Source organism: Sebastes fasciatus, chromosome 7 (assembly GCF_043250625.1).
Source record: "Sebastes fasciatus isolate fSebFas1 chromosome 7, fSebFas1.pri, whole genome shotgun sequence".
Classification (NCBI taxonomy): Eukaryota; Metazoa; Chordata; class Actinopteri; order Perciformes; family Sebastidae; genus Sebastes; species Sebastes fasciatus.
Window position 1 is genome coordinate 33,630,419 of NC_133801.1, and position 12,638 is coordinate 33,643,056.

At 40.7% G+C, this 12,638-nt stretch overlaps 1 protein-coding gene across 2 annotated transcripts in view; it reads right to left on the reverse strand.

The window, feature by feature from the left end:
• The window catches only part of arhgap42b (Rho GTPase activating protein 42b), an 87,229-nt gene that overhangs the window by 6,531 nt on the left and 68,060 nt on the right, over nucleotides 1–12,638 (reverse strand). Inside the window, exons 11-22 of one of the 2 annotated variants that reach the window (XM_074640438.1) lie at nucleotides 11,650–11,706; nucleotides 9,093–9,171; nucleotides 8,745–8,784; nucleotides 8,362–8,424; nucleotides 8,096–8,170; nucleotides 6,699–6,783; nucleotides 6,449–6,507; nucleotides 4,191–4,296; nucleotides 3,803–3,962; nucleotides 1,925–2,075; nucleotides 1,280–1,669; nucleotides 790–946 (exon numbers count right to left, since the gene is read on the reverse strand). In XM_074640438.1, the coding sequence (XP_074496539.1) occupies nucleotides 790–946; nucleotides 1,280–1,669; nucleotides 1,925–2,075; nucleotides 3,803–3,962; nucleotides 4,191–4,296; nucleotides 6,449–6,507; nucleotides 6,699–6,783; nucleotides 8,096–8,170; nucleotides 8,362–8,424; nucleotides 8,745–8,784; nucleotides 9,093–9,171; nucleotides 11,650–11,706 (1,422 nt within the window). The remainder of the gene's footprint in view (nucleotides 1–789; nucleotides 947–1,279; nucleotides 1,670–1,924; nucleotides 2,076–3,802; nucleotides 3,963–4,190; nucleotides 4,297–6,448; nucleotides 6,508–6,698; nucleotides 6,784–8,095; nucleotides 8,171–8,361; nucleotides 8,425–8,744; nucleotides 8,785–9,092; nucleotides 9,172–11,649; nucleotides 11,707–12,638) is intronic. The other variant, XM_074640440.1, reaches the window with a different exon arrangement.

Consider the following 12,638-nt stretch of genomic DNA (forward strand, 5'->3'; position numbering starts at 1 on the left):
CTGTCAAGATATAGTGACAGTTTTATGAAAATATATTTTTTTCATCATATTTGCTCAAAGTTCCTGACTGCAGCTTTAAAAGACCAGTGTGAAACAATCAGGGGGATTTATTGGCAGAAATGGAATATAATATTAATAAGTATGTTTTCTTTAGTGTATAATCACCTGATAATAAGAATCATTGTGTTTTTGTTACCTTAGAATGAGCCGTCTATATCTACATAGGGAGCGGGTCCTCTCCACGGAGTCCGCAATGTTGCACCGCCATTTTTCTACGGTAGCCCAGAACGGACAAACCAAACACTGTGAACTTCTCCTGCTTGGGCCGGAGTCGATAACGTTACTCGCTCCCGTCGCCGCCGCTCTCTCTCTCTTGCTTCACCACTCACTTTCCACGTACACACATGACCTACGCTATACTCTTCCAACAACTGGCTCAAGAGAAGGACATTCATGTCGGCCGCCGTAGCTCTCCAACACGCTTGGCACACGGGAGAAGCTTCAGTTGGCTGCAATCTCCTCACCTCACCTCACCGCTAGATACCACCAGATCCTACACACTGGACCTTTAACAGATAACTACTCATCCGTTTCCTTCTGTCTCACAAGACAATGGAGCAGTTTCAGTGCTGTTTTTTTTTTTTTAGATGAGTAATAATGAATACAATGTTCACAAGATAAGATGTCATAGATGGCATTACACTGCAGCTGATATCATCAGCATTAGTATCATTAGTAGGTGGAAGGCTATAATGAGCAAAAATGATTAGCTTTTTAAAAACCCATTACACTGAGCCGGGTCTTTGGTAGCCGTTGCTGACTGAGGTGTCCATCCTGTAGCGGATCACTTGTTTTGGAGGAAGGTCCGGCTGCGCTGTAGGCTTTAAACTCTCATTGGGCTCCAGTGTTGACAGACTTTGGACAGATCCAGAGCAGCTCCTGTGGCCTTGAGGGAGACGTACAAATAATATGTGTCCTCGTAAATGACACAAAGGCATTAAAGTTTGACACTGAAAGCTCACACACTGCACCAAGTAACTGGAATGAGTCGTGTAAATGATATTTCACCACTGCTGTTTAAATTGTGCTTAAGTCAAGATAGTTCTGTGTGTCTTTGGAAGTATTAAGTCCTGGAGGAATAACTTATGACAATATAACTACCTAGTTTATGAATTCTGTCCTGAAAATGACATGTGGTTCCTTTTCACTTCATTACTGCAACGGAAACAAAATCAATATCAGACGAGCTTAAACTGGCACTACTTGACGATGATCCTACCTTCAGATATATGCAGTGATTTCAGAGAGGGACCAGCTGAGCGGTTCAGCGGTGCTGGCCTGAGGTCAATGCGGCAGTGCGGGGCTTTTTTGGGGGCAAGAGATAGCCTGGGTGCGGTGCTGACCGAGGACAGGCTGAGGGCGTCCTCTGACTCTCCGTCTGTACGCGCCGTGTCCTCCCTGGAGCTGGACTCTGGGCTGCTGACACACACGGCGCTCCTGGGGCCATTCGAGAGCTGCGATGGCGTTCGGCGGAGGTCCAGGAGCGACTTGTCCTTGACCTGAGCGGAGGAAGCAGTTTTGGAGGAGCTGTTCTGCTCAGAAGAGTGGGAGGACAAAGACTCCATGCTGCCCATGGGGGTGCTGCTTGGACTGCTGCTGAAAGTGTCACCTATGCAGGGACCAGAGGAGAGGCATACAAGGCCCTCATTAAAACCTGCTGAGTCAGTGCTTACTTTATGGCTTACAGAAAATGATTTTTCTCTCAAGAAATAACATTCATCTGGAAGCTATACTGGCTTTCCATTTAAAAATATTTGAAAAAACAGCTAATATGAGGTGAATCTTTCCGAAATATTCAGAGATATTAAAGGCCACCAATTGTGTTATGATGACCTGTGGCAGGAATCACTGCTGTGGTACTCACTTTCTGCATCTGCCAGGCACAGTGTAGGGGTGTAGAGGCTGCGGGGCTTCCTGGGCCCCGTGGACAGACAGATGGCCCTGCTCCTGCGAGAGCCAGGCCGGCTCTGCGGTTGGGGCAGGGGCACATTGGGGTCCGGAGGCTGATGGAAGATCTGGAGGTCCAGAGAGGAGCACTGATTACTACACTATCTGTGTTATTCCTCACCGATACAGACTGCTATTTCAATTGTTTTTGTTAAAAAAAGTTTAGATGAAGATTCTCACTATCTAGTGTAGAGTTGGATGAAAATGAGGATCCAAACCTTGAGACAAGAATTTTTTCAGTATTGCGATATTATGTTGTGCGATACTGTATTGATTCTCCAAAACACTATAGATTTTTAATTAACCTCTTAAAAATCTGTCTGAGCGCTGTCGGGCTCGGCCGCTATTCGTTCTTTTGGAGGTTTGGAGGCAGTTTTAAAGCTAGAGTGAAGATAATGGCATCATATAAAACAAAAAAAAACTAAGGAATCCATTGGTACCAACCATGTCATACTAACTACTTGTCGCGAAAAAGGTTAAATGACGCTCCAAAATTACGCAAAATCATGGCGAGGAAAAACTGGCATAGCATTTTCAAAGGGGTCCCTTGACCTCTGACCTCAATATATGTGAATGAAAATGGATTATTTGGGTACCCACAGGTCTCCCCTTTACAGACGTGCCCACTTTATGCAAATCACATGCAGTTTGGGGCAAAAACAATGCAGTTTTTTGCATGCAGTATAAATGTGTTATTTTTGCCTATTCTAAAATGGTTTATATCTGGTGTCTCCTTTATACTATGACAGTTTTCCTAAAATTAAATTTAAAATATCGCAATATATCACCTTGCTCACGGTATCACAATATATCGAAATATATTGAATCATTACCCCTATGTCGTTATTCGTATCGTATCACCAGATTCTTGCCAATACACAGCCCAATTGTTTTTTGTTTTTTTTGGAACCAGAAGTGACACGAGAGGGTGGAGCTAAGTGCAACCGAACACTAAATAAGACATTTTTAGGGGGCCAAAATATTACAACTAACTCTCATGAAGTGAAAACACACTGTGAAAGGGTTAAAGTTCTAAGATGAAAACACGGACAACTCCCAGACCAGACAACGCCGTGGTAGCGACCTGTCAATCACAAGGTAGCCACGCCCTATAGCATCCCCTGCTTTATGGTCTATTTGACTCTAAATGGAACCATAATTTACTAAATGAACATCATGCTGTATTGAAGAAGACTTGAAACTAGTGATTGAGACCATAAACTCATGTTTACTGAGGTAATAAATCAAGTGAGAAGTAGACTCATTTTCTCATAGACTTCTATACAATCAGACTTCTTTTTGCAACCAGAGGAGTCGCCCCCTGCTGGCTGTTAGCGACAATGCAAGTTTAAGGCACTTCAGCATTGGCTTCACTTCTCAGACCTGGTGGTGGCCACCTGGCTGAGAGGTATAATACAACTATGCATGTATCTACACTCAAACTGGATTATTTGAACTATAAACCATTTCTCAATTTAATTTCCAGACAATGTAAAATATCAAGATATACGGTATATCAATAATGCAATATCAAATTGCATAATAAAAGCTACTTGTATCCATATTGCTCACCTGTATGCAGTGTCATGCTTTTTGTCAAACATTTAAAAAATTGCACATCATCAGCCCATAAATTGGTTCTCAGGAATATGGCACAGCTTGTGTAGGAGCAATGGTAGTGTGAACTTTGTAATACAATACCTATAAAGTACAAATTCAATGTACAAAGAATTGGTTAAATGGTGCAGGTAAATCTACAAGCATACTGTACGCTCAAAGCCAAACAATGACTCACCTTGTTGAAGTTCTCGATAAGGATTTCCATCACAATGTTCTGAAACTTGATGTTCATCATGGCGGCCACAGTTTCCTCTTGTGAGCGCATCAGGGTGGGCCCGAAGATGACACCCAGGTTGGACACTGTCATCAGGTTGTGCTGGCTTTGTGTGGAAACTCTGCAGGTATAGAGAAGATGCTGTTCTAGCTGTTAGAGAACAAAACTGATAGTTTTGTTCTCTAACAGCTACTGACAGTGTAAGAAAAACACCTACAAATGCGTTAACGTGTCCCAGAACTGTGAAGACAATTTAAATCAATCTCAGCAATTGTTATCTTCTCTCATAGGTGCTGTTATTTTTTTTTCCAAGGCTGCAGTGTAACTGATTCATTACAGGAATACGTACGTGACGAGGTGTTTTATTAGTAGCTCCAGCATTTCCTTGTTCCTCTCGGGCAGCTTGTGAACCAAAGCGTGGACAGCACACACCCTGTAGTTCTGGTCGTCTGACTCTGAGGAAAGGCAAATGGATAGAAAATGATCAAGAGGCTCATAAACTAACACAGAAAAATGTCAATTATGTGACAATTATTGACTTTAAGAATGATAATATTTTAAATCTGTCCAATAAGTATTGGATCAGAGTGTGATCAGAGTAACAGATTATTCTATTGTAATTACTATATAGAGTGGTGCAGGGATGAGTCCTGAAACCCGGAAATGAGTTAGCGTTATAGCAGGTTCCCTCGTGTGGAAATCAACGGGTTGTTAGTTAGAAATAATGTGTGTGGTTAACACAACCTGAAGAGATTTTAACGTTTTGATCTAGGACATGAAATGTGTCAGTAAATATCCAACTTGTGAATTTTGAAGCTTTTATATGTCTTAAAAAGTGGCTAAACGAGACTACTAAACGTCATCACGCCAAACACTAGTCCGCCTTTAGCTTAGTGGTGGCGACGAGAAGTCATGCAACCGTGGTGTGGTGTTCATTTATAGCCTAACTTTAGATTTTAACTTCTGACGATTGCCTTTATGCTTCAAAAATCGTAAAAGTGGTGTTCATTTGTGGCGATTATCTTGCTGAACAGAACATCTAAGTATCATAAACACTTTGCAGCAGATCTTATTTTCTGCAATAATCCAAAATCCAATGGGAAAATCCCATTGGCTTTTTGTCGAGGGAACCACGGCGATGCTAACTTCCTGGTTGGAAAAACAAAAATATGTCATCCCTGCAGCTCTCTATGGACATGGTAATGTCTGGCCAATGTTACAATGTTAATGCATATATATATATATATATATATATCTCAACTTTTAACATTAGATATATCAAATTGAACTTGCGTTTCATGTATATAAATAGAAAAATTATACTTAAAATTGTGGTGACTAATAGCGATGCATGTTTGATGTTCTTTGTCTGACATGTATAGCTCTTTTCTCCTCTTCCTATATTTTTCATGGTGCAATGGATATGTGATGATGTCACTTCCTCAACCAATAGGGATGGCAGACACTTCCAATCATCCAATCACATCGTTTTGGTGGTTTTTAAAAGAACACACACCACCATTTCATCGTCTTAATGGTTTTTGGTGACCGAAACGTTGACTAATAAAGCAGAGAAAAGTGTGTGCGGGAGCAAGTAATTTTTTTATTTGGATAAGTACACGTTGGAGGGAGAACGTGCATGTTGACCTCTCCTTGAAAATCAGTTCTACACATTCAACTTTAGACAATATATCCAGAGGTATAGAAAAAAAAGCTATTGAGTTGCGATTAAACTAATTTAAAATGACACGAGAGCTGTGTGATGCACATGGCATGTAGCCATTTTCAGAGATGGAAACTGTTTAATTGGTTCAGTCTTTGCTTATTTGATTTTCCCGCTGTTTGGGTCTGGGTGTATAGTGCCCACAAAGCTATCTCATTATTTAAATGAATAAATTTGACATGCAGCTCAGTTCAAACTCAGTTCCCCTTTAAAAGGTTAAATGCAAATTGACAGTGATGTGAGACAAATTCAATCTGCTCAAAATCTTCTGGCACAAATACAATTAACCCATCCTTGATTAAAGGGTACCTATTATGCTTTTGTGCTTTTCCCCTTTCCTTTAGTGTGTTATATATTTTTTGTGCATGTAAAAGATCTGCAAAGTTACAAAGCCCAAAGTCCACACCAAAGGGAGTTCCTCTCCCCCCGCAGAAACGCTGCTCCTGAACTGCCTGAAAGACCTTGATTGAAGTCCTGCCTCTTCTTCCGTAACGTGGGGATGTCACCAAGTAACACTAGCGGCTAGTTAAGCACACCCTCAAACAAAGCTAATTCAAGCGGAGCAGTAGCGGAGTCCGAAAAGTTTGGCTTGGTTGACCAATCATAACAGTGGGCCAGCTGGGGTGGGGGTTTGAACATTAAAGCTCGTAAACATGATTTAGTAGAAACCAAAAATACAAATATGAACCTGAAAATAAGCATAATAGGTCCCCGTTAAAAACAGAATTTTCTACAGTAAACAGATGTGCATGCTTCATTAGTGGTGAATGTATTCAATCTGACCAATAATCTCTCTTTCATGTATAATAATAAAATGATAAATGGTCAAATATATGTTATATAATAACTAACTACAGCTATTATAGTAACTTTTCAGAACTTACTGACAGCCATGATAAAATCTTTGTGGAGCTTGAAGGTCATTAGCGGCTCAGAGAGGCACCTGGTGAGTAAAGAGAACAGTTGGCATTTATTTCCTGAGTGACATGGGTCCTTTGAATGCTGCCACCTTCCTTTGTGAGTGGCTGGCAGCGCAGAATGCATGACTAACACCAGGGAGGTTTGAAAGAGGCATTATGGAGATAATGATGGCTCCTGAAAGCTCAGGACAGGCAGCCGGCGGGGCGAGCTGACCTGAGGTAATTCTTCAGGCCGCTGGTGATGGTTTTGTTGTCCCACGTCTCCGGATCCAGGTCCATATCCACAGATGCCTTGGATGCTATTGGAAACACATTTTAAATTTTTTATAGCACCACAGCGACAGGCTGCTTAAATGAGCATTATAAATACGGTCTGTCTTCTTGTTCAGAGAGACTCAAGAGGAGAACCGGAAATAAATGTATACAAGTGAGGTGTTTCACGGATGGAGATCGAGAATTTAATTTAGACATTTCCTGTTCAAATGTATGAAATACATGCAAACAGGATTACCTCGGGGTCATCTAATAAAGGTAATGACAATGTAATATGGGACCAGATGGCTGTTACACTGTCACACCACAAGGAGGACCTCTTTCCTCACTCTGCAGGCTCACATTGGGTTTGCTAAAGCTTTAGATTCAACTTGAGGTGAATGTCAAAAATGAGCTGTTCATACACTAGAGCAGGGGTTATCAAATTTTTTGGGGGCCAGGGTCCCCTTACAGGAGAGACAATTTTCCAAAGACCCCCCATCATAATTATAACACAGATTAAGCATAATGCTTACTATACTCTGAGATGTCATTGGAACTATTTGTATTCTAAAGCTTTTCAGCCTATTGATAGTGATAAACAGAAACACATTTCAATTTGAATCATGTTAATACCACTTATACCTTTTAAACAGTGGGTTGTTTTATTCAAATTGCATTTGGACTCAACTTGACAGCATTTATAACCTATATTTCAAGTAATTCATCTTAAAAACGTTCAGAAAATGAACAGTAGCAGGACTGGCACAGTCCTAATACATCCAGACATTTAAACTTACCAGTCTAAAGCAGACTTTCAGTAAGTGCTTCAACTTAAAAATAGTGAACTTATTGCTGTGTGTCACAATCATATCAGAGTTTCTATTGGCCCAAAGCTAACGTGGGTGGAAGTAATGGACACAGTATGCTTGTTTTATTGGTGCAAATGGTCCCGGTATGTAGATATACACTTTTTAATGATACAGCATAAGTTTATAATTCATAGCTAATTATTTTGTGGGCCCCCTGACAGATTGCCACGGACCCCCCGGGGGCCCTCCGGACCCCACTTTGAGAATCACTGTACTAGAGCTTTAAATGCTATAGAAAGAGAAATCAGGCATTTAGAAATGCCAGAAGTATCTATTTGTGTTAGTTTTGCTACATGGCATATACAAATGTCATTTAATACTGGATATACAGTACAAAGAACTACTCTAAACAGAAAAAAACATTATTCAAAGCTTGATGATAATACTTTAAATTCTGGCTCCAGTTCCTTTGAACATTTTAGTTTCTATCTACTGAGTTGTGAGTGAGAAAATATATTTATTTTTTTCAGATTTTAAGGCTACTTACAAAAGACTGTGGTCATCAGCTTCTGTACTTTGGAGTTCACCCCTCCAATTCTGTACAGTCCCATTGTATTTATGCCTGTGTGGTAATGAAAAAGAAAATTAAGAAAGAAGGAACAAAGATTTTTTCTGTTTAGTTAAGACTCGTGCAAATGCGACGTGTTGTCATGTCCACATAATGAATGAAGCGCATTGTTATTCATAATCACAACAACCAGGCTGCACTCAAGTCATTGGACAGATGAAAGCTGAGAGATTTAAACGGCTCACCTCTAATCTCCACCAGGTCAATGCATTTCCTTACGAAGTTAAAGCCCGCCTCATTAAGAAATGCTGTAAAACAACCCGAGAATAGAGTTGACACATCAATTACCGCTTGGGTTAACCGCGCATCACGCAGGAATAACAAGCTCTCCCCCCTATGCTTGTGTCTTACTAATAAGACACAACCCGCGTGCTGGAAGGCTCCGCTGTATGTCAGCTGCGTGGGTGTATGTCAAGTAATTGTGTTAATGAACAGAGATGGCTATAGATAACAATGCATGTGTTTGATATATGTGTGTGTGATTTTATTCCAAGGTTTCTTTAAAGCTAAATTTATGCATTTCGATGATGAAAGGGAAGTTGGAAAGATAAAAAAAAATCACACTTACTCTCTTCCTTTTTGCTTAATATGGCTGGCAGGTTGTATATCTAAAGGAAGTATTACAAAAGTCACCAATAAGTTAAGGAACGCTCTGGATAAAATTGCTCAAAATCCCAGAAGAAGAGAATTATGTCACACAGTTTTCCAAGTGGACTGTCCTATTATTAGCACAAGTGGACGGTGAGGTCATGGTTTCTTAAAAAGAGTTAACCTGAACCCACCAGAAGAGGGTGCCAGTGACACATAATTCAGTTTTCTTGTCAAACAATCAACTTAAAAAAACATTCTGGCCAAAACAGCAGCCAGCCTAAAAAAAAATTTTAGATTTCAAAGTCAAACAGGCAGAGTTCCTTACCGGCTCCTTGCCATCCATGGCCTCCAGCCACAATCTTCTGTTGGGCTCTGACAGCGCCTGCAGTGTCATAACGCCATGCCTGGAAAGGTTTCAGAGAAAAAGCTGCTCTCAGTCTGATCTCATTGCCTTGGGGCCCCTGGACAGACCTTGTTTACATTGGCTGAGACCACTATAAAAGGACTAGTGCGACTAAAATAGCTCATGTGCAAATGCTTGACTTCAAACTGTGCCCCTCGGTTGGCTCGGTGCTTCACATTCCGCTCCCAATTAAATGCTACATGTGCTTGATATTAGAGTGATTTGTTTGTTTGTTTTTTTGCACCCAACATGCACACACCTTCACATCATATGTGTTCTATACGGCACAGCAGCTCTCGTGTATCGCCTTACTATGTGCTACATAGCTTAAAAACTGCTCAGCATTGTGTGCAGTTGATACACAGCACTGCTAACATGATCTGATGATACTGGCAAACAAAAACATACCCCACCCAGTAGTGATAGTTAGTACTAGCATGGAGCCATGTCAAGTTGCATGTGTTGCGATTAACGGGTAATTAGTCATTTTTAATGTTACCTCTAGTGGTCTCTCGCCATGCAGATGGTTTTTGGATTAATTTGACGAAGTTTTGATATCAATGCCTCCAATACAGTGGATATTTGGAAGGAATTTCATTTGTGATGCTCACAACACAGCATTTAAACGGGACATATCATGCTCACTTCCAGGCTCGTACTACTTATTTTGGGTTTCTACTAGAACACGTTTACATGGTTTAATGTAAAGTCACTGACTGACTGACTGAGTGATGAAGTTACACCGATTTCACCGATCATCGAAAATGAAACTAGATTCAGCAGTGGCATTGCCCATTTCTCTCTTTAAAATGTTTCTCAGAAGTAGATTTTGGTGGACTGTTTAGTCGGAATAACAGAAAGTTTACGAGCAGGCCGGCATGTTTGAAACGGTAAATCTGTTTGAAACGGCGAGCAGAAAACCAGGAACCAATCAGGTGCATTCCACGAGAGGGTACGTCACCGCTTGAACAGCCAGTTGAGTGGAGCAGCGCGTCCCCTAGTGTCCTCTCCAGACCTGGTGGACATGTACCGCTGGATTTAACATTATAAACATGACCACTGACTATTTGTCTAATAATTTAGCCACAAATTCACAGACTGAGCGTACACGGTCCAGACATATACCCTGTATTCACCCTCTGTCTGAAACGCTCTGTTTTAGCGCCTGTCTCTCTCCGAAAAAGCCCAGTCTGCTCTGATTGGGTTGCGAGAAAAACATGGTGCACCTTTACAAAAGGTAGTTCTCAAGCTGTGGGCGATATATTCTAATGAGGCTGCATGTGACATAGGAAGGGGGAGTCAAATCCTAATGGCTGTTGAATCACATGTTTTCTGATCTAGACAGCCCACAAAAATCTGACCGGGTTGTCTTGTTTCACAGTTTATGGGTTGGTAGACACTCCACTTACTCATATGTATGAGCTCAAGCTCTGGAAATATGAGTTTTTCATGATATGTCCCCTTTAAAAGATTCAACAGCAACACCTTTCCTGAAACAGTGACCCTGTGTTATCAGTTTTCTTTGGAAGAACTTTCTGTTATGAAAACTGTTGACGGTGGGGATACTCTTTCGAGAAAGACACGTTGCGGGTGAATTTATTTAATAACATTTTTTCATTGCTATGAGCACCATAAATTAACTTCTATTCATTAGGTACAACTGGGTATATAAAATAAAACTATTTGCATGGCTGAATACCCCTGAAGTAATTTATGTGAACCAACGCTGTAAAAAGGAGGTTCTGAGATGGTTGGCCTGAGTCTGGCGGGGCTATAGGTGTAACAGCATGTTTATTATAATGAGGATGAATGGATGAGCTTGAAGCCGACTGGAGCTTGGCCCACATTGTCCTTGTGGTTGGAACAAGCACCTTGGGGGCATCGCCGTTTATGATAAATGAGTTGTCCTGCAAATAAACTGCAGTTATTGTCCGTGCTCAGCAACAATCGCCAAGGGTGAGCAGTGTGTGCTGGCCCTGCTGGTGCTGTGCAACAATAATGCACAGTGATGAGCTAGCGCTATGTTCCGAGGTACACATTACGATAATGAGCTCATATCAAGCTCTCGTAACGTCTGACTTCATCAATTCAGCCGCTGTTCATCAGCGGGCAGCCGACGTGAAGGTGTTTGATCTTTGGCCAATCTCCTATCCTATTCCCCAGCACCACATTAAAAACGAATCACTTATGAATGTTCCCATACAGCTCAAAGATTTATAAAGAGAGAGAAAATTATCAATTGATTCTCCGAGTGACGTAAATCAATGTGTTATTTGAGTAATTGCAGACAAGTAGAAATCATTTAAGAATATGTCTGTGTCCTTAAGCCCGTATTGACCTAGTGATTTTGTGAAGTGCTAAGAAGGAAACAGTATCTCATTAGAAAGTTTTGAAAATTGGAGTGAATGAAACAATTAGCAGCACACATGCAGCACATGCAACTCTGCTCTGAGAGGGCAGCACTGGTCAGTTCACATACCGGACTTTACAGAAAAACTGAAGCGGTCTGAAAAGAGTTCCACGACAGATGTCATTTCTACATCGACATGAACACAGAGAAGAGACGGAATGGGTTCAAAACAATAGAGAAAAATATCGATGTTGTGGACATACAACAAACAAAGAGCTGGGGGAGGGGAGAGGACTTGAGGAACATGCAGGAGACAAACAGAGCTGAAAACATCTGGTACACGGGGAGTCTTTGAAGATGTTAATCAAACCTGAGCGGCTCTTGCGATGCTGAGTACTCCCATGATAATCTAGGTTAATTGCCAGTATCAATTGGGTTCAATAGAACACTGAATGCATGAGAACAAAAAAATCCCACATGCGCTTCCTAAATCTTTAAACAGGTTAGTTTTAAAAACTATTTGTGAGTCTTACATGAATTAATTACTGTTTCTATGGGGGAGACTTTTGCTTTAATATTTTTATTTAATATGCCACTAATATGCAAAAAACCTGTTCAGCCTAAAATTCCACTTACTGTTAACTTTAAGATGTATAATTAATAAAGCAACTATTATTATTTACACCATTTTACCAGAAGGCAGTACATTATATAGTAGGCTATATAGAGTTAGGGATGACGTATTTTTGTAGGCCAACCAGGAATTTAACATCGCCCTGGTTCCCTCGACAAAAAGCCAATGGGATTATTCCATTGGATTTTGGATTATTGCAGAAAATAAACTCAAACAAACGTTATCAAATTCACGAATGGGATATTTACTGATGCATTTTATATTGTAGAATGCTGAAATCTCTTCAGCTTGTGTTAACCACAGACCTTCTTTCAGGCATCTAACTAAAAATCCATTAACTTCCAGACGAGGGAACGAGAAGTGCTAAAAAGCTAACTCATTTCCAATAATACAAGTTCTAATTAGTGATGGAAAACAAATGTCAACATGCTAGAGGCGTTGGTAATGGTGTTAATAATTATCATGTTTTGAGTATGTTTTCAGT